The sequence below is a fragment of the Photinus pyralis genome, unplaced genomic scaffold (genome assembly GCF_008802855.1).
Source record: "Photinus pyralis isolate 1611_PpyrPB1 unplaced genomic scaffold, Ppyr1.3 Ppyr1.4_LG2, whole genome shotgun sequence".
NCBI lineage: Eukaryota > Metazoa > Arthropoda > Insecta > Coleoptera > Lampyridae > Photinus > Photinus pyralis.
Genome location: NW_022170403.1, coordinates 33125575 through 33151060, shown reverse-complemented (window position 1 = coordinate 33151060; position 25486 = coordinate 33125575). Strand labels below are relative to the sequence as shown.

The 25486-nt window shown below is 34.1% G+C and overlaps 2 protein-coding genes across 8 annotated transcripts in view; both read left to right on the top strand.

Moving 5' to 3' along the window:
• LOC116163123 (tropomodulin) overlaps window positions 1-4861 on the top strand; it is a 44322-nt gene extending 39461 nt beyond the window's left edge. For 4 of the 6 annotated variants that reach the window (XR_004143673.1, XR_004143674.1, XR_004143675.1 and 1 more), the window contains exons 7-10: window positions 1180-1327; window positions 2570-2642; window positions 3317-3374; window positions 4229-4861. Coding sequence is in view for 2 of the 6 variants with exons in the window: in XM_031476972.1 (XP_031332832.1) it covers window positions 1180-1327; window positions 4229-4293 (213 nt within the window). In the remaining 4 variants the exon portion in view is untranslated. The remainder of the gene's footprint in view (window positions 1-1179; window positions 1328-2569; window positions 2643-3316; window positions 3375-4228) is intronic. The other 2 variants (XM_031476973.1, XM_031476972.1) reach the window with 2 other exon arrangements.
• An 8042-nt stretch (window positions 4862-12903) lies between these two features.
• Window positions 12904-17954, top strand: LOC116164418. Of its 2 annotated transcripts, none has more exons than XM_031478601.1 (6): window positions 12904-13225; window positions 13286-13414; window positions 14978-15182; window positions 15234-15409; window positions 15584-16024; window positions 17773-17954. In XM_031478601.1, exons 1-6 carry the CDS (start codon window positions 13040-13042, stop codon window positions 17884-17886), a joined length of 1251 nt encoding a protein of 416 aa, XP_031334461.1. In that variant the 5' UTR covers window positions 12904-13039; the 3' UTR covers window positions 17887-17954. The 2 variants fall into 2 exon arrangements, with proteins under 2 accessions (XP_031334461.1, XP_031334460.1); XM_031478600.1 differs by having other exon boundaries at window positions 15584-16033.
• The last annotated feature ends 7532 nt before the right edge of the window (window positions 17955-25486 follow it).

The following is a 25486-nucleotide window of genomic DNA, read 5'->3' as shown; positions in this document are numbered from 1 at the left end:
CGGAGTAAACCTATTACCTTTTACATGCTACAACTAAAAAAACGTTTGTTTATAATTTATAAGTAATTTACCCACCTTATAAATATTCGAAAGAAACTGGTAGTCTTGAAAAAAGCCGTTTTGAAATGGACGAAAGTAATAAGAAAAGAATCTCAAATCGGAATTATAGGTTATGTTTTTGTTTTGTATTGGTACACATATATCTGGTTGCGGCAAATGATTACTAATGTGATATTTTATAAGAGCGGCGCAGCATATGATTATTGATCTCGCTGTATATGTTGAATTATCAAGATTGTACTGGTCAGGACAGGGTGGATCAAAATCCTTGGCTCACCATTGTGATCTCCGCACCGATGAGAAATACAGCGTACATTAAATGGGAGCTAGATTGATTTATAACAGTTAATTATTATTTATCACTTATCCTTACTCACATTTATAACACAAGCCCAGATTTCTCTATTTATCACTTCAGCATCGATGGTACGACTAAGGCTGAACACAATTCAATTTGCTTATCTGCAAAGAATAAACTACTTACAATATCTCAACAAATCTTTTAAGAGTCACATTTGGTGAACTCCTTTATCGACTTGATGACGCCTCGAGAATGTTTTGGATCTAGAAGGATCGCTTCAACACTAGTTACAAAAATAAAGGGTTTTAGTGTGTCTATTTATATGCAGTTCACTACCTACAAAGTATCGATCTTTGTAGCGGGTTTTGAGGTTATGGGTAATGGGTATTTCATTCGCTAAACTAAAATATGAATAACTGGAAAGTTAATTATAATTGGATTTCTTTATTTAAACTTTTAAGAAGAATATCCTTGGAAACGCATATTACATGTGAATGAAGGTAGTCATTTTGCTGTAGAAAGCTGGAATTTTTTCGGTAAAGTTCCCTGTTGGTTGATTTTCTAATAGAAAAAATCGATCACATATTTATATTACATTGTATCTTTTTATGTTTAGTAGGTACTCTTTGCTTGTTTATGGCCTGTCTCAATTTGTTAATGATTAATTATTATTGATATACTGTGTCCAAATCGTCCACTTTTGTTTTAATATTACAAAAAGTTTTGAAAAGATTCTTGTGACCTTGCTAGATGATTTGCACGTATAATAAGCATTATACCCATGTTTTACGTTTAACATTTTTTTTGTATTTGTTTAGAGGTCACAAGTTTTGGGGAATAAAATAGAAATGGAGATCACGTCGTTGGTAGAACAAAATCCAACTCTACTACGATTGGGTTTGCATTTAGAATATAATGATGCTCGCCACCGCATTGCCGCACATCTTCAGCGCAATATTGACACAAGTAAGTTATCGATAGTTAAGAGTAAAATATGCTAATTTACTTTTGTTTCTATAGATATTATCTTCTTTAGGTTATTTATTACATTTATAAAACGGATTTTATTATATTTTACTAGGTAATTGGGTTTTTTACTTTGTCACTATGATCACTGTGCTAACTTTCATTCTCCCTGTGGTTACTTTTATTATTAAAACATAACTTTTACATAGGTGAGGAAGATATTACATACTGATTGATAGTTTATCTTTGATGCCAAAATGCATCATTTTTAGAAATGGTTGTGTTGAGTTAGCAATTTAACACTGTTCTAATTTATATGAAAATTTCACTGTGTAGTAAATCAGAGATTCTTTAAGATCATATTCTTACTGTACAGGAACATCCATTAAACCAAGTTTGTAATGTTACTACAGTTTTTCTCACCTAATTTTTTGTCTCTTCCTCACAGCATAACTCATTTTGTTAGGACCCGAGTTTTTGTTTTTTGGGAATTACTTCAGAGCTTCGTCACCTGTTTCCATTATGAATTAGCACACTTTTTTAGCAAGCTTCTTTAAAAATGTATACAGTGTACAAGGTATTTACAAAACCTGCACTAGGTGGAGAGATTAGCGGTCGATCACTATCAGTAGGTGATAGTACTCCATAATGCAGTTTTCATTTCAATTGAACAAATTTGATTTTGGATAAGTTCTGTACTTCTAAACATTAGCACAGATCTTTTACTTAATTGATTTAGTGAGACATTTTTGGAGAAGCTATTTAAGTAATACATTTCCCATTAAAAGAAGGCGTCTTTTTGTTTGGATTTTATTCTCCAAATGTATTAAATTGTTGCATATTATTTTATCTAGAACGTCGAAACTTAAGATCTGCATACATCATTACTCTCAGTTCTGAAGGATCTCGCCCTTTTAAAATCAAGCAAACCATTTAAATCCACTTTTATAGGTGTGAGTAATAGATAATAAACTACCCTCACTATCTCTGTCTGTTGCTTCGAAATCACTCTTTCTGCAAGTGATCTGCTTTACAGCAAAACGAGACGGTGTTATAAAGACCAACACACGCCAACATGACTTGATTGACAAGTACCAATTCAATTAACGATCATGAAGTTACAACACAATTTCAGTTAGTGCACCCCATATCATACAAATTAGTAGTTGAAGTAGTAAAACAAATAAATATTAAAATGAGCATTTTCAAATTTATTTGTATTAATGTTCACATTTTCTACAGTTCGAAAAGACTTAGCGCTGCGGTTGCAGTTCAGATTCTTTAACCACAGGAAAACACCTTTGATAAAATGAAGGTACAAGATGTTGTAAAACATTGCAATTAGCTGCTTACTATACATACAGTAGCCCATAACAGCTTATAGGAATTTTAATGTGTGTAGCAATTTGTTGTGTTATCAATAGTTATTTCAAAAATCAGTATTTATTTTTCAAAGGTGCTATTAATTCAACATTCATTATCAGTACACATAATTCAAATAAATCGCTTGCCGTAGCTCATTTTCCCATGCTACAGTAACAAAGCATGCTGCTTAAAATGACTGTATATGGCAATTCAATTTTCTATCGTTCCGCATGGTCGGAATGAAGGAGTACATATCATGTAAATTTTAGCGATCGCAGGTCAATTTCCACAGACAGCACTGAGGTGATACGACGTTGTTTATTGCAATGTCTACATTCACCAACAGGGACCAAACTCCTATTTAAATGCTAACTTGGCAGAATGTTAAAATAGAACCATGACATTTGACTTAAATTGTATGCACTAACACACACTAGTTAATAAGGACTGTGTCTAACACGCACTGTGTGAAATAATAACAGCCCCTTGATTTGTGTAGAAAAATATAACACTATTTGAATGAGTCACTTTTCTTAGCGTTTGTGATTAATCCAATGTGACCACGTGTACATTATACTTAACTTAATCTTCGTTTGTATATATGTTTGTGCTGTATGTTTGCAGAACGTCGTCTATCTCGACTGGGCGCAACCAGCTCGTAGCATGCCATTAAAGGATATATGTACGTACTCATTCTATTTTAATATTATTTTCTTCTCTTATGTATAGTTATAGACGAATCTGTATTTATGCTTAATATTTAAAACCTAAGTATTTGCCTCCTGCATGTGAACGCATCTTCAAAATGCATGTGAATGTTAACCGATTGTTCTAAAATGATGTAGTTTGTAGTGAAGCGTTTCCATGAATTTGGAATTGTTTTAATGTTACAAACAGGACCAATATGACATTATCTCCATGATTTTATTTCAAATACAAACCGAACATAATCATATGCTTTAGTAATTCGAATTTGATATTTGGAATAATAAACGGCAGTTTTATGAACTGTTATACTATTATTCTCTACTTAAAGGTATTGGGTATTTAAACTCCTTAGGTTTTTAGTACCCATTTGAGCTTGTGTAGTATAATCGTAGACAAAAGCACACAATAAAAGCTACCAGCAACACTATCCTATTGAATTTCTATCTGTGTGTTTTTTCTCCGATATTAGTTGTTGCGTTATTGCACATAGGGATTTACTGATTTAGCTAAGCAAACAGTAAAATAATGCAACACAATGATTCTAATTATAATTCACAACAGTACATTGTTGTCCAAATAGTATTAAACCGTCAACAGTAGATTTTCAAATTTTTTTTAATATTGTAAACATCTGCTTTATATTTGTTACATGATTTTACTACTTGACGCTAATTAATTATTATAAATTTGCTTTTAGACAGTAACTTAACCTTAATGAAGCTATAGTTAGTCAGATTACGAGTCAGAATAATTGATATTATAGCTCGAAGGTCATTCTGAGTCTGTGTACACATAAGAAAGATTCTCATTAATTGTATTACTTTGCAGATCGGAAACGTCGCATGGGACGTTTCTCCCGCAACTACATGGTGGGTTATCTTCCCCGCTACTAAGCACGCTGCGTTGTATAGTTCAGTTAAGCTTAGACAGGCTTCTTAATTTTAGATATAATGTGCTAATGTATTATTAAGGAAACACTACAGTTCTTTATGTGTCTTTACAGTTGTTTTCAGAATCCCCTCTTTCTCTTATTGTGATGGAGTGGCACACCATTAAAATTGCTAACACTGCCAAAGAAATGACACAAGTTAATAGCATTTTTTAACTTCTTACCTTTTTCATATAGAGGAGATATCTAAAGTAAGAGGTGAACTGAAATAATTGTAATCTATGTTTTAGTGATTAGTTTTTAGTATGTATATTTAATGTCTGTAAATATTGTTTTGAATTGTATTGTATTGCCTACTTATAATTATATATCTTTATGACATTCAATGTGGGTAACGCCATTGAGTGGCATTTATACGGTAAAATATTACAACATAATTGCTTAAGATCGATCGTGCCCAGTAATTATATTTCATTTCACTTCATGTAGTGGTCATTTTCACTTGAAATATTAGTCTTTGTATCCATGTAGCTATCTTGCAGAAGCCTTAATCAATAAATCAATAAAATGTTTTCAGTCTCCATTAATGGTAGATTTTGCCCAACTACTTTATGACAAGAAATGGTTTTTTTGGACCTAATCTAAGTGGTGTACAAAAATAAAGAGCAACTAATTAAAAATGAGTCAAATTCTTGACAGAAAAGCTCCCTAGCTTACTTCAGACCAAATAGCGCTCTTCGCCGCTTAACGTCTTCGCACGCTTTTTTTTACTTTTGTTTGTGTTTATTACTAATACTTATTACCAATAATTCATTTATTATCTAAAGTCAGTAAACACAAAACTCCTTATTCAATTCAATCGGCAGGTAACAATAAGAATGACATTTTACAACTTATCCCTTAACATGGCACTACACCCTCATTACGTTGTCAATGACCTTCTTTGTCGGCGGTCTGGTGCAGATGTTATAGATGGGTCAGGTTCAGTGGTGGTCCCAGGATTTGGTATAGGGAGGGGCCGAAACCCGAACTTTGTCCCAACACGGAAAAAAATAAAAGAAATCTCGCATAATGGAAATGAGGTCGACACAAAATTTATGAAAAAAATGGACAATGAGGGGGGGACCGCCACTGGTCAGGTTGTACTTTTCTTTACGGTATATTAACTTAGATTTCAGTGTTTAAATCTGTGATATTAATTAATCATTCTAAAAACTGTAGTATTTATATGTCAACATATATATACAGTGAGTTTTTTTTAAATGCGAACAAAGGAGTTTGCCTTGGAGTTTGCATGCAATGTAATTTCCCTATGTTCGATTTAAAAAAAAAACATCAATCTATGAGGTGTGCACGGTTCACATTCCCAAATCGCGCAACTTGTGTGACTATGAACAGCAACTCTAATAGTCTTTATGATGAAGAGCACTCGGTAAGATTTTTTTAAAGAAGCTATGTGAGGCCATAGCAACTTTAAGATACATTTTTCTTAAACTTACGATAACTTGACCTCACAGGCCACGCACTGACACCACTACTCATTGTGAACCAACCTTCAATTATTTGTAGGTCATGTGCACCTGGTATTCTACTAATTTGATCTATTCAATACATAAATAAGAAAATAAATACCGAAAACAATCACAATAAATGTTCGAAGTGTCCTCCTTGACATTCTAAACAATAACCTAACTAGTCCAGTCAAATTACAGTTTGGGCTGGATGTTGTCACTTCACTCAACGACACCAAGCGTATCCTATGTAAAAAAATCCGCTGATTCCGAAAATCATAGTCCCCCTGGCCGGAAACGCCCGGAAGATATTGTTATAAACAAAAATGGGAAAATGTCGTGTTTTTTCACATTTGACTTCGAATATCTCGTTAACTATTGCTCGGAGGGAAAAAATGAATAGAAATGAACTTGTTTAGAATAAAATTTTCTATAAGATACTGTTGGTTCGGAACGCTCATTTTCAACTGTTATTGTTATTTATGGAAAAATGTAAAAAAGTAATCTCGAAAATTAACACTTCGTTATTACTAAGTAAAATTCATCCGATCTTTTTGAAAATCCGAATTTATATAGTAACTTCTTTTGATAACAAAACAATATGACAAACCAGATCACCGTAGGTTTCATACTCATTAATTAAATAAACAAGTAGAAAAAGAGATGCTTTGTCTTTCAAACTGGGCGAGTACAAGAGTGTTTCCAATTTTTTTATACATAGTGGAACCGTAAAACAATCGCTTTTCCAATAATTGTCCCGATCATTTTTTGCAAATCAATGGACTGTGGAATTTTTTTAGTTAACTACCAATCGAATAGCTTCCGAGATTTAACGAGAAAAGTAGCTCTATAATCGGCCCTTAGCACTCGGATTAATAAAAATCATTCATTTGGGTGAAATAGAAGCATGAAAAAAGTTCACGCTGTAAAGAATCGATCGGTGCGACCCGATTTCCAAAACCATTTTTGGTTGTTTCAAAAACTGGCTTCAAAGTCAAAAGCTGATTTCTCGTGAACTATTAATCGGATTTGGACGTATTTTTTTTTAATGTACGGCTTTCCGAGAGCTTTACATTCGCCTATTATAGTTATATTTTTTTGTTATATTTCGGGAGCTATTCCATTTGTTAACTAAGAAAAGTCTTCAGATTTTGAAAAAAAAATTGCACAGTCCGTCGATTTGCAGGAATCATCGGGACAATTATTGGAAAAGATTGTTTTAGGGTTATAATATGTATAAAAAAATTGAGAACACTCTTGTACTCCCCCATAGAAAGACGAAGCATCTCTTTTTCTATTTGTTTATCTAATTAATCAATGAGTATGAAACCTACGGTGATCTGGTTTGTCATATTGTTTTGTTATCAAAAGTAGTTACTAAATACGGATTTTCAAAAAGATCGAATGAATTTTACTTAACAATGACAAAGTTAATTTTAGAGATTACTGTTTTTACATTTTTTCCTAAAAAACAGTAACAGTTGAAAATGAGCGTTCCGGACCAACTGTATCTTATAGAAAATTTTATTCTAAACAAGTTCATTTCTATTCATTTCCCTCCGAGCAATAGTTAACGAGATATTGGCAGTCAAATGTGAAAAAACACGACATTTTCCCGTTTTTTCTTCGTTTTTTGTTTATAACAATATGTTCCGGGCGTGTCGGGCCGGGGAGACTATGATTTTCCGATTCAGCGGATTTTTTTACATAGAATACGCTTGGTTTCGTTCAGTGAAATGACAACATCCAGTTTATACTACCTTTAGAGCTAATTTGACTGGACTAAACCGATTTCGTAATTAAATTGGAAGGCGGTATTTTTAAAAATATGACAGCTGTCAATTGTGTCTACTACTCATTTGAACTACTCAATAGATTGATGTGTTTTTTTTTAATCGAACATAGGGAAATTGCATGCAAACTCCTATTTCGCATTTAAAAAAAATTCACTGTATATATGTTAACATGGGTATTGATATTTTACCTTAGTTCTTTGGATTAAATCAAAAAGCATGCAACGAACGAACTTCTGCAATCGCTCATCGCTTATTGAAAACAAGTTGTATGACGTCACGGCGCTAAAAACTTAGATATTAAAAAAATTTTCTGGCAGTCCATCATTTATAATGCCTAATGTACCTACATTCGCAAAATTCGATGCCGTTGCGGCGCTCCAAAATTTGTTTTCAAAAATTCGGCTCGTTATTTTTCGTTTCAGTATGCCTAATATACACAAAATTTGAACAAAATCCGTCGAGTCGTTACCTCGGAAAATTGCCAAAGTACGCACATACAAACAGACGGAAAAAATTGTGTTCTTTAAAAGTTGCTTAAAATGATCTAAAACGTCGACATTTGATGAAATGTCAAAAAACGGTGATCGCAATAGCCACCTACCTAACGCTAGGAAGCTAATAAACACGTTTTGACAGCTATACTGCTATCATTGGCCAATATTACCTTTGTTGGAGGGTTTTGTCCAATTGCTTCTTGATATATGACATTGCAAATGGAAGGTGCAGTACCTACCTACTGTTTTTAATTCTTTGTTTTTGATTGTTAATGATTGCTAGGCAATCAAATAGTAATGGGTGTTTTTTTTAGTTTAGAGGGACACAAATTTAAATCATGATAAAACAAAGAAATATATTTTTAATATCAATGAAACTGACTTTATTAGATAGAAAATTGTATGATATGATTTCGGCCATATGGCCGCCAGTATAGGGGATCGAGTCGCTTGCTAGTGACGTCACAGGTGGGCGTTCAAATTTCGTTTTCTTGTCATTACCTTTTATACTGTGCCATTGTTTAAAGTATTTAAACAATGACTGTGCTTAGACAAGGAAAGAGAGGGGACCCGTAATACCGCATGCACACTTGCAGATGTGTTGCACACTGACTCCCTCGGACGCGATTGAGTTAGTAACTCAATGGACTGCGCAAACGCAAGCGCGCTAAAATTTGAAATTGCTTACAAGTGTAAGGGGTAAATAATAAACATAACCTGGAAACGTTATAATAGAAGATAATTTACCTTACCTGATTAAGTGATTACCTATTGTAAAAGTAGGTGTAGTAGGTATATGTTAATGTAATTTTATCAAGATTTACTGTCGGACACTCTTAAGTGTAAATAGCATTGCGACTCCATTTGATAGAACTCGCGGAAGAATTCTTGCGACACTTTTCTTGCCACTTTAAACAGGCAAAAGTGCAGCTCACCAAGTTCTCGCAAACTTTCCATTTTGTTTCGATATTTTGGCGAGTAAACGTATGAGTTTTATTATATTGTGGCAGAGGTGGCACGTAAATGAGTATCCTTTTTTTAAATTTTGTAATACAGTTCCTGAAAATCTACCGCTGACATACGAATAAAATTTTTAAATTGTTGGGATTGATTCTCCGATTCTCAGCTCATCAATTTATTTATGGTAGGCCCCATACTTTTCTCTTCTTGAAATCCATTCTCTCCCCCAACACATCTTTTTGTGTTTCACATTGCATAAAACTGCAGCCGCGGTAACACAAAGATGTGCTATTGGCACCATAACGTGAGATAAGTTCTCAAAAACTGGTAGGCATCAACCCAATACACCATGGTATCAACTGACAGCATTTTCAGAAGCTAAAAGTGCTACTAGTCTCAGTTTTGTGAGATCTTTGGACAGCAATGGCTCATCCAACTTGCCCGACAGTTTATCGCGACACTTATCGCTCACAGTGTAAATACATGTGGAAGTTTCTCGCGCGAGATTGTCGCAAGTAGTCTAGCTGCGCCAGAAGTTAACGCGAGATAGGAAAAATGGAACACAATAGTCTATAGCTTGGTTTATAGTGACTTATCTGATAGAATCTGTTAATTTAGTTTCTGTACACCGTGATGGTAGAAGGGTTTTGATTATAAAAAATAATAACGTTACAATTCTTGTTGTGTTTATTCCATATTATGCTGTAAAGGATCATGCCGGTTGTTGGGGCTATAATGTAACTGGAATTGACAGTGATGACAGAAGGCTTTATTAATTCGAGCGCGTTAAAGCAAATTCAAATTTAAGCGCGCTTGCGTTTGCGCAGTACCGTGGGAGTCAGTGTGCAACACATCTGCAAGTCTCTTTCATAGTCTAAGATACTTATGACATGCGCATAAGATTATGAATATTGAACCTGTGCCTGTAGTACCTTAAAAGTCGCTTTACATTAGGCAATTTTCGTGCAATGCAAGAGCAATGCAAGTTAGAGATACGTTACTGCGCATGTTCATACGCAATTCAGGTGCAAGAAAAATAAATAGAGAAAGTTCTATTTCACTTGCAAGTTTGGCGCAAGTTCTAGTAACTTTTCTAGTAATTTTGTCAATACCACAATTTATTTGGTTTCGCGTGTAATAACGCAAAATTTTTTTCTTGTTTTTTCCGCTTTTTCTTTTCTTTTTTTTTTAATAGCAAGCGCCACCACATAATAACCTGTAACTGAAGAGGAGCAAGTACTTCCACTTGTATTTAAATTATTTTCATAATCCAAACAAAAAATATGTAATTCGAATGCAAATGTGCACTACGTAAACTTAACCATACTTTGATTTAAATTCGCGCGTTCTTTCGTAAAACGTGATCTTACGAATCACGATCTCCAAATCATGATTGCGAAGTAGCCGAAAGAAAGCGCCTAATTGCATAAATGAAAACCGTAATAAACAATGCAAGGCAATTTTAGATTGCATAGCACAAGCCTTGCATTGCACTAAAATTGCCTAATGTAAAGCGGCTTTTAACTCCTTTTGTTAAGCTGTGCTATCTTATCTTCTTATCCAATATGCCGGGAACAACTTGTGCGGTAGCATGTTATAAAAGTGTCTGTGACAGCAAATCAACAAAATTCATAATCAAAATTAGGTAGTACGTTTATGTTCCTCCGAAAGAAAGACCTATTGTTATTCTGTAGAAGTGAAGCCAAACTTGTCGATGATATGAGTCATATCATCGACAAGTCATACCATATGACAATGATGAAATCTCCTTCAAAAAGACAGCAAAGTCCAACGGCAGAAGATGAACGTAGTGTATATAAATCTGACCGAAGGAGGAGGTCATATGGTCTTGTAAATATACGCACATTTTATCTACAAATCAAAAAGTAAGTCTGGATCTGGGGACATAAACCACGTTAAAAGAATTGGAAGAAAAACTGTGGCTACGCGATGGATTGTTAGATGAAGCTGTATACTGCTGTAGACAGTTTATCTTGCACAGTATAAACACCGGTACATCAGAGGCGCTTTCTTTCGGCTGCTTAGCAATCATGATTTCAAAATCGTGATTCGTAGGATCACGTTTTACGAAAGAACGCGCGAATTTAAGTCAAAATATGGTTAAGTTTACGTAGTACACATTTGCATTCGAATTACCTATTTTTTGTTTGGATTATGAAAATAATTTAAATACAAGTGGAAGTACTTGCACGATTATGCTCTTCTTCAGTTATAAATATTGACTAACCTAACATTTGAGCAAAAATATCCTTGCATTTATAAGGTTAGGAATTCGTGATCATTAAACTTTTATGTTCACTTTGTTCACGATTTTAGCAATCATGATCATAAGATCACACTTCGAAAGAACGTGATTTGACAATCCAAACGCGTTTGGATCACCGAAAGAAAGCGCCTCTGATGAAGATTGACTGTACTCGATTTCTAATTACTAAATTTTCTTTTAATCTTGTTCCCAACGATCTCAGTGCAAGAATGACGATTTTGACATGTTTTGATAAAAATCCATGTGGTCGCCAAAAATAGATCAAATTCATGTTTTGATCATTGAGATAATGCTCTTGGCCTTTTTCCCAACGTTCTTGGTGCATAAATGTTGACGTAGTAGGTAGAGCTGACCCAGCCAGTAGGTGTATGTAGTAGATCGGTGGTAGTAGTCAAGGTTTTAGATTAGAATGAGAAGAGCACGTTTTTATGTACCTAATAGTTTGTTCAGCTTCAGTTATCATTATACAAAATAAACATTATTCAATGTTGTTTCCTTGTTTACTAATAAATATTGTTTATAAATAACAATTTTGACATATTTTGATCAAAATCACGTAGTCGCCAAAAATAGATCAAATTCATGTTTTGATCATTGAGATATTGTAACGGAAATGCTCCAGACATGACGTCGCCTTTGGCGCTCTGGAATTTTCTACGCGCGCGATAGTGGGATTTTGTAGGAATATTCGAGAATGTACTGGACTTACATTGCTTGCGTGTATAAATGGTTGCGGACCGAACATCGCGGCAGTCTACTACCGAACGAGTACGTAAACATCGAGCGCGGAAATATAAATTGCGAAGTGTGAGTGATATAAATAATCGATATAAATTGTACGGATTTTATAGTGTTTTAGTTCTGTTTAATAAATATTGATATAAATCGAACCCGAATTAATACATCACGTTACAATATAATGCTCTTGGTCTTTTTCCCAACGATCTTGGTGCATAACTAATGATTTTGACATGTTTTGGTCATAGAGATAATGCTCTTGGTCTTTTTCCCAACAATCTTGGTGCATCAATAACCATTTTGACATGTTTTGATCAAAATCCACGTGGTCGCAAAAATACGGAAGTCTAAACTAAATAGTAAAATAAAATGTCTTGGACCCAAGACCAACTGGCGGAACTTATCGAGCTGTATAAATCTAGACCGTGTTTCTATGTGGTAAAAACAAGCGACTATAGGAATACGCACATGAAATTAACAGCCTATCAGGAGATAGAACAAGGTCGAAAGAGTCTTCGCCCAAAAACAACAACAGGGGAAATTAAATCTACAATAAATGGTTTGCGATAAATATTTAGTTTCTGATTTAATATAGCACATGTTATCAAATACAATGCAAATGTTTACATTTTACTGGTACCTACTAAAAAATTGACAATATTATGGAATGTTAGTTTCATCATTTATGACATTTTTGGATAGCATTATCTTTATTGAAGTAAAAGGGACTAAAAATTTGACTTAAGTGATCGTTCCAAACGGGCTTGTTTCTAAAAGAAAGTTAACGGAATGCTCCCAATAATTCCGTGACGGGCGAGTACTATACAACTCTGTTCTGTCAAGTGTCAATTATATCGTTGTGGTTAAAAGTATATATTTGTTTTTATTTGATGCTTAATGTTTTTTAATTAAATCCTTTTAATATTTTCCCGATTATTGAATTATTTTGTATTCAAAATATAAAATGAAGGACAACAATGACAATAACACCTTGGGCGAGTTATACAAACTTGCAAATGAAATAAGGGATGGTTTATTTTTGGGAAGCATTCCTTACAACACAAATAATATTGATTCAAATTCCAATGGAACTATAAGTAAGAAGAACAAATTAAATCAATCTCGAACCCAGAAATTGTTTAAATTTGAGGTACAATAAACTAGGTACGCTACTACAAAACTGTGTACTTAAATATTTTGTTTACATTAGAATCCAACATGTTTCACATGTAATGGATATTTTGGTCCTTGTTTCGAAGATCCCACTTGTGCAACCTGTCATGCGTTTTTATACCCAGCGCTCCCTCCCGAAGGTATGCAGATTACAGCTTTTGCAGAAGTAAGTGTAAATTTGCTATATCTTTTGCTCTGCAATATTGTTACATTTGTAGTCCTTTCAACATATTTGTAGGTATACACTGTGTCCAAGATAAGGATGTCTAGCATGGGGATCTCAGAAACCGTAGAAGATATGACATGGTTAAACTAAGGAAAAGTTGCGCAATTACACGATTATTTCCGAAGATATGCCAGAAAAACCAAAATTTGCTGATTTTTTTATCTTTTTGTGTTGTTATTTGGGCAGATACAGAAAAATAAAAGACGCTTTCTCATTGCCTTTTTTTGAACTCTACAAGACAGGCTTGAGAGATTCTTAATACATTTCGTTTTGGAGAAATCATCAACTTTATTTTTTTATAGGCTCATAAAAAAGTACACACTGTATTTAATGACTATTATTTTGCACACATAAAAAAACAAAATTTGAAAACTGTTGATTTTCACAGAATGTTGCACCCACGTACAATGCCCTAAGCGTGCCAGAATACCTATCAAACAAATTATCCATTTCGCAGGAAATTGGCCTAATAGGTTTCTGCTATTCTCACATGATGATGTGCGCGGGTGCACAATCCTCAACAGAGTTGCCAACATTTGTGTTTTTCATGCTATACATCATAAAGTTGATGACTCCTCTAAAACAAAACATTGTAGGTATTGAAAATCACTCAATGGTGTCTTGTAGAGCTCAAAAAGTGGCAATGAGAATGTGATTTTTTTTGTTTTTAGGGCATTTTCCCACTCATGTTGGAAGGCGCTGTTATGGCCACTTTCTCCATCCCTCTGTTCGAGGCCTTAACTACCCTTACAGTTTTCAAGATTTCGTTCTTTTTGCATTCGTTAGCGTATAGCTCTGGCACCTCAACCAAGAAAAATCTTGACGATTTATGTGTCTGCGCGATGTCAATTTTCTTATTTCTATTATATTTTTTTGAAATTTTAACCACAGATGCTTCTAGTAAAGACAAGCATATCGTATATTGTAAAAATCAGACGAGTGCATGCGCATTCTGCGCAATGTCAACTTTCTTCTTATAGATATATTTTGAAATTTTAACCATAGATTTTTGTAGTGAAGGCAAACAGCCGTTACATGCCCTTTCGGAAAGTATTTATCAATTCATGGAAAATGCACTAAACTTACACGTCTTATTTGCTGTATCTGCCCAAATAACATTGGAAAAAAATTAAAACAAAATCTGTTCGGTTTGTCTCGTATATCGTTGGAAGTAATTGGAATTTTCTGGTTTTCTTTATGGCGTGATAATAACTATTTAATTGCGAAACTTTCTCCTAATTTAACCATTGTCGTATCTCCTATGATGGTATCACCATGATAGACATCCTTATCTTGGACACATGTACAATATATTTTTTATTATATAATGTATTTTTATATTTTATTTTGGTCTTTAAATGTATTCTTCTATTATGGTATTATTAGGTTTCTTCATACCATAATAAATATTAGATTTAAAAAATAAGATTGAGGAAGTCTACTGCTAAGTGCTACTTTCCTATTTACTTTTACTGCACATATAAGGTCACTATTAAATTATAGGCAAGTGATGACAGTGATTCGGGAAACGATGAGCCCACAGATGTAACTTACCGTCACAATGTATTAGAGTTTCACTCCCTCAATCAAGCAGATAGGCCAACCTCCACACCACCTGTTGATTTTGAAAGGCTTGACCGAGAGTTGAATCGAATATCTGTGATTCAACATACCATAGACATTAATATTGAGCAATTACCACCTGAAGGCGAGTATTGTATACCTATTCTGATTATGTAAAATAATTATTTTATTTTAGTATTAATAATAGTTTTTCAATACTTGGATGAGATCTCGTTATGGACTGTAGGACAAGTATGCTCTCGTTGGCGAGAAATACTTCACATGCACATCAGACCTGAAATATGGCGAGTACTTACTTTGCAACGATGGCCACTTTTATGCATTCCAACTATAGATATAGACTGGTATAATGTAAGCAATATTCTCTTTTTTATTTTTGGATTGATTTCAGTATATTTTAAATTCGTAATCCAAATAGTTATATTGTAGCCATTTTATGGTTTTATTAGTAAGAATAACTGGTGGAAAGTAAACAGTACATCCTATACCATATAATTGTGATCAACTATTTCAACATTGTTGCAGATGTATACTAAATTAATGCTGAATTGCTGCTGTATTAAATGTGTCAAACAGATGGCAGCACAGGAGCATTGCAGCAACATTGAAGAAAGTTCATGGAGGAAACATAGATTAAGGACAGAGCTAAGATCCATGAGAATGGATCCTCTTGATGGTATTCAAGCAAAGCCATTAGATATCGCTTGCTATCACTGGCAGGCTGCTATACAAGGCCCAATTGGTAGTCCTTATGAAGGTGGAAATTTTTTCTTATATATTCAAATTCCATACTCGTACCCTATGAAACCACCAATTGTACGTTTCTTGACTAAAATATTTCACCCGAATATCTCAAGACATGGTGATATTGGAATCGATGCCATTCATCACAACTGGTCTCTGGCACTTACTATTAATAAAGTGTTGTTGTCCATTCAGTCTTTATTAACTGATCCATACTGCGTGGTAAGTGCGGTAAGATATCGCCTACAGTATTATTGGTACTTATTGTTTATTTTGTTGTGATGTACTTCTGTGCTGGATGGAAAGATAAAAATGAGCGGCGATTATAATTCAGGTAAAAAGGATGAAAGAAAATGTTAGAAATAATCATAAACTTCATACCTCGTATTCGCCATGATGAAAGTATATTATACTGAGCCCTAATTCCGTAAACAGATCATATTTGTTTACAGACCATCAATGTAAGCGTAGAAATTAGCTATTGGTGACTAAAAATAAATAGCTTCTCCATTTAGTACTATGCGATCAAAAATGAGTTGCTGTCGAGTCACCTTTGGAACTTTTGTTTACATGGGAAATCGTACTTAACTTGAACTTCCAAAGGCGACTCAAAAGCAACCCATTTTTGATCGCTCGTTATGCTGTATGAATGTCATTAAAAAAAGAAAGTAAATATTATCTGATGCTCATTTATTTTAAAAAATAGAAACAATTTAAAAATCCATTTGATGATTAACTGAGCGCAAAATAACTTATCTCCGCGCTCTACCGAAAACTAGATTTTGCTCCCTCATTTGCGGGAGCAAAGTATGCGTTTACTTTTTTGCGGGAGGTAAAGTAATCAAAAACTCCCTGCGGGAGGTAAAGTAATTTCCATTGAAACGTAAATGTGTTGGTCTGTAACCTACATTCTGGCGTTTCAGAAATGTAGTTAATTTTGGGTACCTACCTACTTATGATGTCCATATTTTTCTTAGCGGCTAAGGTGGCTTTTAACATTGAATACTTAGACCAAAGCGAATCTAATTAAATACCTACCTTGCAAAGTTCGTAAAAATATATTGACTGCAATTTCATTCGTCTTACTCACAGTTTTTTTATGCATCATTGCGAGCATCATTGATTGCGTACCGAATAAACCTGCAAGCACTTTTGTTGCGATTTTTGGTGCAACCTTGTGGCATTATTGGTTCTTTTTTTTGACATCACAAGAAGAGTATTTTGCAAATCTAAATCGCTTTTGTCACTATTAAAAGATTTCCAAACTACTCTGGTTACTTTAAATGCACATTTGGAAACTTGGAATTTACTTGTCAATTGTTAGTATTGACAGCTGGTTGCTATATGACAAAAGGCGATCGCGGGTAAATTGATGTCCTTTAACTTTAGTACCATGCGATCAAAATTGAGTTGCTGTCGAGTAACCCTTGGAATTTTTGTTTTTATTTTAATCGTACTTAACCTGAACTTCCAAAGGCGACTCGACAGCAAATCATTTTTGATCGCCCGTTACCTATCTCCAAGTTGCGTCGACTCTGTTTTTTTAGCGAAAACGATTTTATGGGCGAATTGATGAACGCGAAGATAAAAGTAGATATATACCACGAGCGCAAAATATAATTTCCTCCCTTGGCCAAATTTGCCCGCGGGAGTAAATTATATACTTTGTTCTCTTGATATATAAATAGCTATTATTTAAACAACTTGCCTACCATATTTTCACTTTGGAATACTGTAGGTATGCTTTAGTTAAAGAAGTCTGTAAGATAAGCTGTTTTCCATTAATGCCCTCGTTTTAGAGATTTTTTAAAATAAGATACACGTTGATAGATTGATAAAGGAATAAGCACAGAGTTTCAAGACAAGTGGTCAGCACGTCGCCAAAAGGCCCCTAACTGAAGTACTAATACTGAAAATTTCTGTTAACATTAAGTATACTGTTGTTAAAATTCATTTTGCATTTTTTGTAGGTATGTATGGAACCCTACATTGGCAAATTATATTTGGATAATAGGGAAGAATATAATCGACAAGCCAGGTGGTGGACATGGCGTTTTGCTATGATTGATCTTGTAGGTAAATAAGTTCTATCCTTGTTAATTTTTAAACTGTTTTATTTAAATTGTGATAAAATATACATTTAAATACTTTGTACAGTTTTTTTTTATTGCAGATTTGTGTTGTGTCTGTAACGGCTCATAGTACCTACAATTGCCCGAAGTTTTGTGTTATTTTTTTGTCACGCAATAAAAACACGTTAAAACAATGCAAAATGCCCTGGGTTAGTACAAAATTAATAAAAACGGGATAAATTTGTATTTGACTATATTTACAACTGATAAAATTTAATAATACGTATTGCTGTGTGCACTGATCCGTAGGCCAGAAAAACCATACACAAAACACCACAACAAAAACCTACCTAGTTCTTTACCTTTATTTATTATCACGGCACAAAACTTCATCCAATACAGAGGAAAGATTCAAATCTGCTCTCAGTTAACCTGTTAACTTCTAACAGATAGTGGGTTAGACCTTTTAAACTCAAAACTGAACTGCAAAATTTTGTATAATTAAAATGGACGTTGGGCAAACATCCAATAAACACAGGTAAATTAGAAATGAAGTCGTTAGAATTAATCACACGGAAAATTAATGTGAAAATTACAAATTGCGATTTAATCTAAACACACAAAAGGAAAATCGAGAGGAAAATGGTACAACAACAAATATTATAAATAGACTAAAATTATGACTTAACTACTTACATAACTTGTCCCGGAATTGTAATATATAATAACACAAATACACAAAAATAACAATTTTTAATTAACACAAACGACACTTTACGCTAATGAAATCGAGTAACCGCAGCATCTTCTCTTCGGGTAGACAAAGACGTTCCCAAAAAAAAAACTCAACTTCAAAGTTTGAAGTTCAAACTGAGTCACGTTGAAAACACACTTATGAGGGCACCGACAAACACCTCTCCTTGTAGCACCTTTGATGGCCAAAACTTCAAAACGTAGAACAATAATTAGCCGCGAATTCGGCTTCCGGCTTCACAAACGAAACTTCTTTAATCTTCATTCTCACATTGGACAAAAATAAATCTTTCGATATTGGCCGTGGCTTCAAAACAAATAATCAACGATGGAATTCGCAAGAAGCGAAAAAAAATTCTTCAACGAAACGTAACTCGGTGCTGAACGTAGCAAAAAGCGGATTTAAATTTTCAAAGAAACGTAGTTCTGCGTTGACGTTGACCGAGGAAAAAAAGCGACATCTTTATTGTTAACGTCCTATTTAAGGCGAAACCCTTCTTCCGATAATAAAAATTACAATCAATCATACACAGTTTACAACAAAGACTATCCCCTCAACGCACGTTATGAGGCAAAAAAAGAGATCGGTAATTCTTCCCAATCAATTTATTATCAGACATTAAGAGATAAATCCAAACTGTCAATTAAATTAAGCATTTACATTTGATAAGTAACGGAGAAAGACCCAACAATACCCGGAACTTCCTACGTTTAAATAAAATAAAATGTAAACAAAAACAACCTTGACTGCTTTCTCGTATGACATAATAATTTCCACGCCGTTACATTGACCAACGACAATTAATAGAATTTAATTACGAATGTTAATTACACAAAAATGGAGACCGCCCTCGTCCATCTTAATTAGAATGTCCGAAAATTTCATCCTGCCGGACGAAATAAACACGTAGCAGTATAGACATAGTAATCTATGGTCAAGCTTGCAATGGTATAATCAGAATTTGAAATTCCTTTATATTGTCCAGTAATCTGCCGTGTTCAAAATAAGTATACAGGGGCGTGTGAACAAAATTATCGGATCTAACCTCATTTGTTTAATGGAACACTCTGTATGTTTTAAGTCGATAGTTAGCATATAACATTCTTTTTTACAAAATGTAACACACCAATGCTGATATTCAAAAAGATTCAAGTGATTCAAAAAAATATTAAAAAAATTAAAAAATTTTCTAATCATTCAAAAACATACAATAAATTTCAATCTTTTGAGTGTGTTTAAATTTTTAAAATCTTTTTAAATTGATATTGATTTTTTAAAAATTGTTTATTGTAATGCATATTTTTGAAAAATAATTGGATATGCAATCTTTTTAGTTAAAATTGTAGTGTTCTATTTAAAAAAAATGAGATAAGGTCCGATAACTTTTTTACCTGGTCCCCTATCCTTAATTTGAGAACGACAAATTAACTATTCACTATTCATTATAAATAAACTTTGCAATAAATATTTTTTGTATTTCTTTTTATTAAAGAAATATAGGATCATTAGGAAATTGACAATTTTTTTAATTTTTTAAGTGAATGATTTTGATATTAGCATTTTAAGTTGGGCCCAAAAAGAGCACATGGCGCGCCTATATAGGCTGATTCAAATTCGAGGGCTACCATGGGGATCTCGGAAACTGTAAGAGATATGTATAGGTAGTTTAGATTTGTCAAAGTTGCGTATTTTGATGCTTAACAAAATGCAATTTTGAAACAGAAAAAATTCAGACTGCTTTCGGAGATATCCGGAAAAAAAACGAAATTTTGCAATCGTTTTTTACCGAAGTTATTTAAAGAGATATTTTAAATTAGATGACACATTAATATGGCCACTTTTGTCTCTCAAGATGCTAGTGTTACATTTTAAGTCTGACGTTTCATCTCCGGTTACCCATCATCAACTTTGTTTTTTCTTATGGAAGTCATTTTTACTTTTTGTGTCGTTTGATCGAGAATTTTTTTCTGATTTCAAAAATGTAATCACTAATTTTAGTATAAGAAATGGCGTTATTAATTCGTAAAAACGCAAGAAACTACGAACATACACTACCCAAGGGCCAAGACAAAGTTTGTCAGGCAAAAAAAGAAGATATTTTAGCAATATTTAAAAAATAGTCACTCCTACTTTCACTCTCACGTGAGATATAATATTATCAATTGGGGCTATTGTCATAGCGTGGAAAGAATCCTGAGGCTTCAGAAGCGTGCAATACGCATAATATGCAACTTAGGCTACAAACAATCTTATAGAGAATACTTTAAGGAGCTGAAAATCATGACTGTGGTGAATACTTACATATTGGAAATTTGCTCATACGTTTACGCACACAAATCAATTTTCAAAACCGCTGATCATACCTATAATACTAGAAATAAAAAATTGATACAAGCAACATCCCACAAGACATCACTTTTTGAGAAGAACTTTTGTTACAACGCAACTAAAATTTTTAACTCGCTATCATGTTTTATTAATACATCCTCGAAAAAAATAAACTATAAACAAAATTTAAAAGAATTATTGGTGTCAAATTGTTTTTATAATATGGAGGAGTTCTATCAATTTGTAAAACCTTAGTTTAAAACGTATTTGGCTTATTGTAAATCTTTTGACGTTTATTTTAGTGCTTTCGCAAGAACCGCACTAAAATACTAATAAATATTATTATTATTATTATTGTTATTATTATTATTATTGTAGACATAATTATACAGAAACAAAAGAAAATAAGTACCTATCTAGAACCTACGTGTAGAACTGAGTAGAAATATTCAAGAAGGTTTTAGCACAGATACACGTAAAGCGTATATCTGTGCGGTATTATAGTATACTCGTAGTCATTGAATGCCGAAATTTTTCAATGCCCAAAGGTATAGGTAAGTAAAGTGATTGCTACGATACAGTGTAGTACCTAGTACATAGGTATACCTACCAATATCTAATTAGTAGAGCTTTTGTATTTGAAAGGTTTCCCTTATATTTTTCGCCTACACTTAGAGCTTTGAATATAAAATTAGGCTTAGAGGGAACATTGGAATACGAAATTTTTCGTGTAAACAGTTTTCGTATGCCAATAAATCAAAATTAATAAACTCAACTTTAGTCGTGCTGTATGTGTAATTATATAGAGCGTTTCAATTACAGAAGATGTAACGATAAATGTAAATGTATCTATACTAGGGGAAAATTGACCATTAAAAACGTGTGAAGAACAACACGAGGAAACTAAAGCATCGATCTCTTGCCCTTCACATTTTGATGATGTCCATTACTGCGTCATTCAATAATTTTAGTCCTTTAGGACAAGGGTTTGGTGCGCGCACTCAGCTTTTACGTCATGGTGGGGATTCTTCCGGGTCGCGCACCTTACAGTGTGCGCCACTGGCTTCAGTCAATCGGCGGCAGCATTTAAAATTTAATAGTACATTTAGTGTAATTGTTTGACCGTAGCGATTAACGGAATAATATAAATAAAAATGTGTGCAATTTTGTGGGTTTTATATGGAGCAATTTTTACTTTGATAAACACTCAAAGAAGCAGCGCTTCAATTTTAGAAAAACTTGACGCAGATCCTGATTTATCGCAGGTAAATTTATTAATAATTATTGAATGAGTAGTTCAGGGATACCAAATTGTTGATTTCGGTACTTATGCCATTTAATTCTACCCCAATCCATCGCAATGTTTAAAGATTATTACCTACCTTTATATTCTTTCCATATAGCTATACCTACACGCATAAAGGTCGATTCATATACCTTTTCACAAAATAGTTTATCTGTTTTAGTTAAATGGCGTAATTATCATAAAAAATATTTGCATTATACCTAATGGTATCCTTACTCCTAATACAAGATTTTGGAAAGTAAAGCGAAGGTGCGAATAAATAGATGGGTACTTAGTACCTACCTACCTACAGTGCTTGAATTCGTACGCTCACTGTACCAAATACCTACAAGCAAAACAAATTATGTCCTAATTATTTTATTGACCTCATTTATTTAGTAACGAAGGGGTACCTATAAATAGGGTGTGAAAGGACTGAGCATTTCACTTCATATAATTAGAAGGAAATTGGTGAAGAATGATGATAGATATGACAACACCGACCCATTTTGATACGGCCGTTTATGTGTCAATATCATTAATTGCGAATTGATTCAGTTTGCGATGGTACCTCAATGATAACAGTTTCACTCTCAATACGTAACTTGTTAAAGGAACTTGCCTAGATAACACTGCGTATTCGAAAATTTGTCTATTGAGTGCAAATTGTTATTTGATAGATTCATATGCAAATACGAATATCTTGACGAGATCTGTAGGTACATAAGACATAACGCTTCAGTAAAACACATAATTTTCAATATTTTTGCAATCAATAGATACGTGTTTGACATATCCGAGCTAAAGTTAACACATATAATCGCTGTCCAATGTTCACGCAGATTTAAACCTTGACCGAATGTTTGCATATGCGTCCATATAGAGATCATTTGTTGTGTGGTATACCAATTATTTTAAACAATTCCCTGCTATGTTTCGTAATTAGCACATGCCATTGTAATTTATTACTTATATACAACATTTCTGATAACTCAGAGGTAAAATAAATAAAATTAAAGGTAAAGGGAACGGATAGATAAAAACCTCGATTATCGCTATTCACAACCTTTTAAACTGTATAGTGATTTGAATTTGTGTAGCTAGTACCATAATAAGGAACTTGTGCCTGTGCCTATCATACAGTGTGCTTGTACTGCTCGAGTGTATCCTGAAGGTGATTTTTTTAACCTCGCATCCGGGGGGCTCTTAATAGTAGTTAATCTTAAGACATATAGATAACGATACTAGTTTTCGCACGTACATTGCAAGTATAATATAGATTATAGAACGAACCGATACAGCGGAATATCGAAGGATCTTCAGTATTAAGGTCTGGGCACACGTTCACAATGACCGCACCGCACCGAATCCGCATCAAGTCCGTGCCGAAGCATGGCAGTGTGTCGCCCAATAAGATAAAAACCACACATTTCCAACACACGGCCGCATGACGGTCGTACTGCGAGTGCGATCAGTGGTTTGTTTTTTTGGGTTTAGTTGATCCATTCTATAATTTCATCGCCGTGACGTAGGGAGGGAAACGTTCTGATGTATGTATTGTGATGCACAAAAATTTAGGAAAGTCATTGGAAAACGGTGCACTCAGGATTCCAGAAATTAGAAGTTTACCTGGAACTGACCAATGGTTATTATGGCTGATTAAGCATTTCCTCTAAAAACGCGTATATGATGAGACCATATCCTGGAAGTAACTTGACAGATTAGAAAAGGATAGGTATGCAATTATCGTTTAAGTCGAGCAAGAAGAATACCCGAAAATGCATTTGGCATTGTGCAGCAAAAATTTCGGATCTACAGTAAAAGGCTTCACGGAAAGCCTCTCCTTATACTCACCATTCCTATATATTTTTCATGTTTTTGACCGTACAATAGGAATACTTTCTCACTTAATCTATCAGTGTCTCCATATTTCTTCTGAAAAAAATGCCGAGAGTCCGTCTCACAACGCACCGTGTCCGTTAAAAATGAAACTATAAACTAATCTCGCGCGTACGGATGCGCTGCGGTAACGTCGCTCGGGCACGTTGCGTAGATGTGAAGAGTACGATATAAGAAAACACGGTACAATTCATCACCGGTGCGGGCTCGGTGGGGATTCGGTGCGGTCATGTGTGTCCAGACCTTTATCATCACTTTTATAATGTCCATTTATTTTAACTTTGCAACTTCGATCCATATCAAATTCAGGCCTTAGGCATCGAAATAATGCTTTTGGTCTTTTTTCCAACGATCTCAATGCACGAATAAGGATTTTGACCTGTTTTGATCAAAATACATGTAGTCGCACCAAATTCATGTCTTGAGTATTGAGATAATGCTTTCGGTCTTTTTCCCAACTATCTCGGTACAAGAATAATGATTATGACATGTTTATATCAAAATACATGTGGCATCAGAAAAAGAATTTGACATCTTTGAATCAAATACACGTGATTATCAAATGTACATGCACTCTTTCGGCATTAAGATAATGTCTTTAATGCTTTGGAAGCATGTCCAACTCCATATTGTTTTGGGTACATTTTGCTCTAAAACTTTTGACCTAGACCACAGAGTACAGTTATATTGAATTCATGCATTTAAGAGACATTGGGAATAATGTAGCGAAAGTCCGAACTCTACATGACCTAGGGAATTAAATATGTTGATTTCTGATGTTATATCGAGGTCGAGCCCACATTTTCCTGTTCCCCATTCACTCAAAATCCTATAACTTTTGTTCCCATTGAGCCAGTGTCTTACCTTAATGTCCAGTACACCAAATTTTAACACGATCGACCACTTTTAAAAAGAGGTATAGCGCACACAGATGAACAGACGGACGAATGGACAGACATACGGACGGGCAAAAATTAAAGGCAATTAATATAAAAAGTATCTGAGAGTGATGGAGAACACAGGCGAACGGGTGGACAAAAGGACGGACAACCATACAAAACTATAAGGATCTGAGGATTGCAAATTTGCATGCGCAAACCAAATTTTTTGATAGATATCAGTTTTACTTTTATTTGAGGTGCCAACGTACAAAATTTCATTCAAATATCTTAACAGATAAAAAATTGGGATTGCGCAAACGCAATTTTGTTTTATTCATCTGCATAGTTACATGAGGTTTTAAGGGTAGTAAGTTGCGATCGTACTTATGAGAGTAACTTGCGCTAGATTTCTCTCAGCAAGTACTCTCACACACTTTCCAACTATAAATTTAAATGCGTTTTGTT

What these genes read in the sequence shown, in the direction of transcription:
- LOC116164418 (XM_031478600.1), top strand. Translation starts at nt 13,040, where the DNA reads ATGAAGGACAACAATGACAATAACACCTTGGGCGAGTTATACAAACTT. An exon ending in AGAAATTGTTTAAATTTGAG is followed by an intron (nt 13,226 to 13,285) that starts GTACAATAAACT and finishes TGTTTACATTAG; the next exon opens with AATCCAACATGTTTCACATG. An exon ending in CATACTGCGTGGTAAGTGCG is followed by an intron (nt 16,034 to 17,772) that starts GTAAGATATCGC and finishes CATTTTTTGTAG; the next exon opens with GTATGTATGGAACCCTACAT.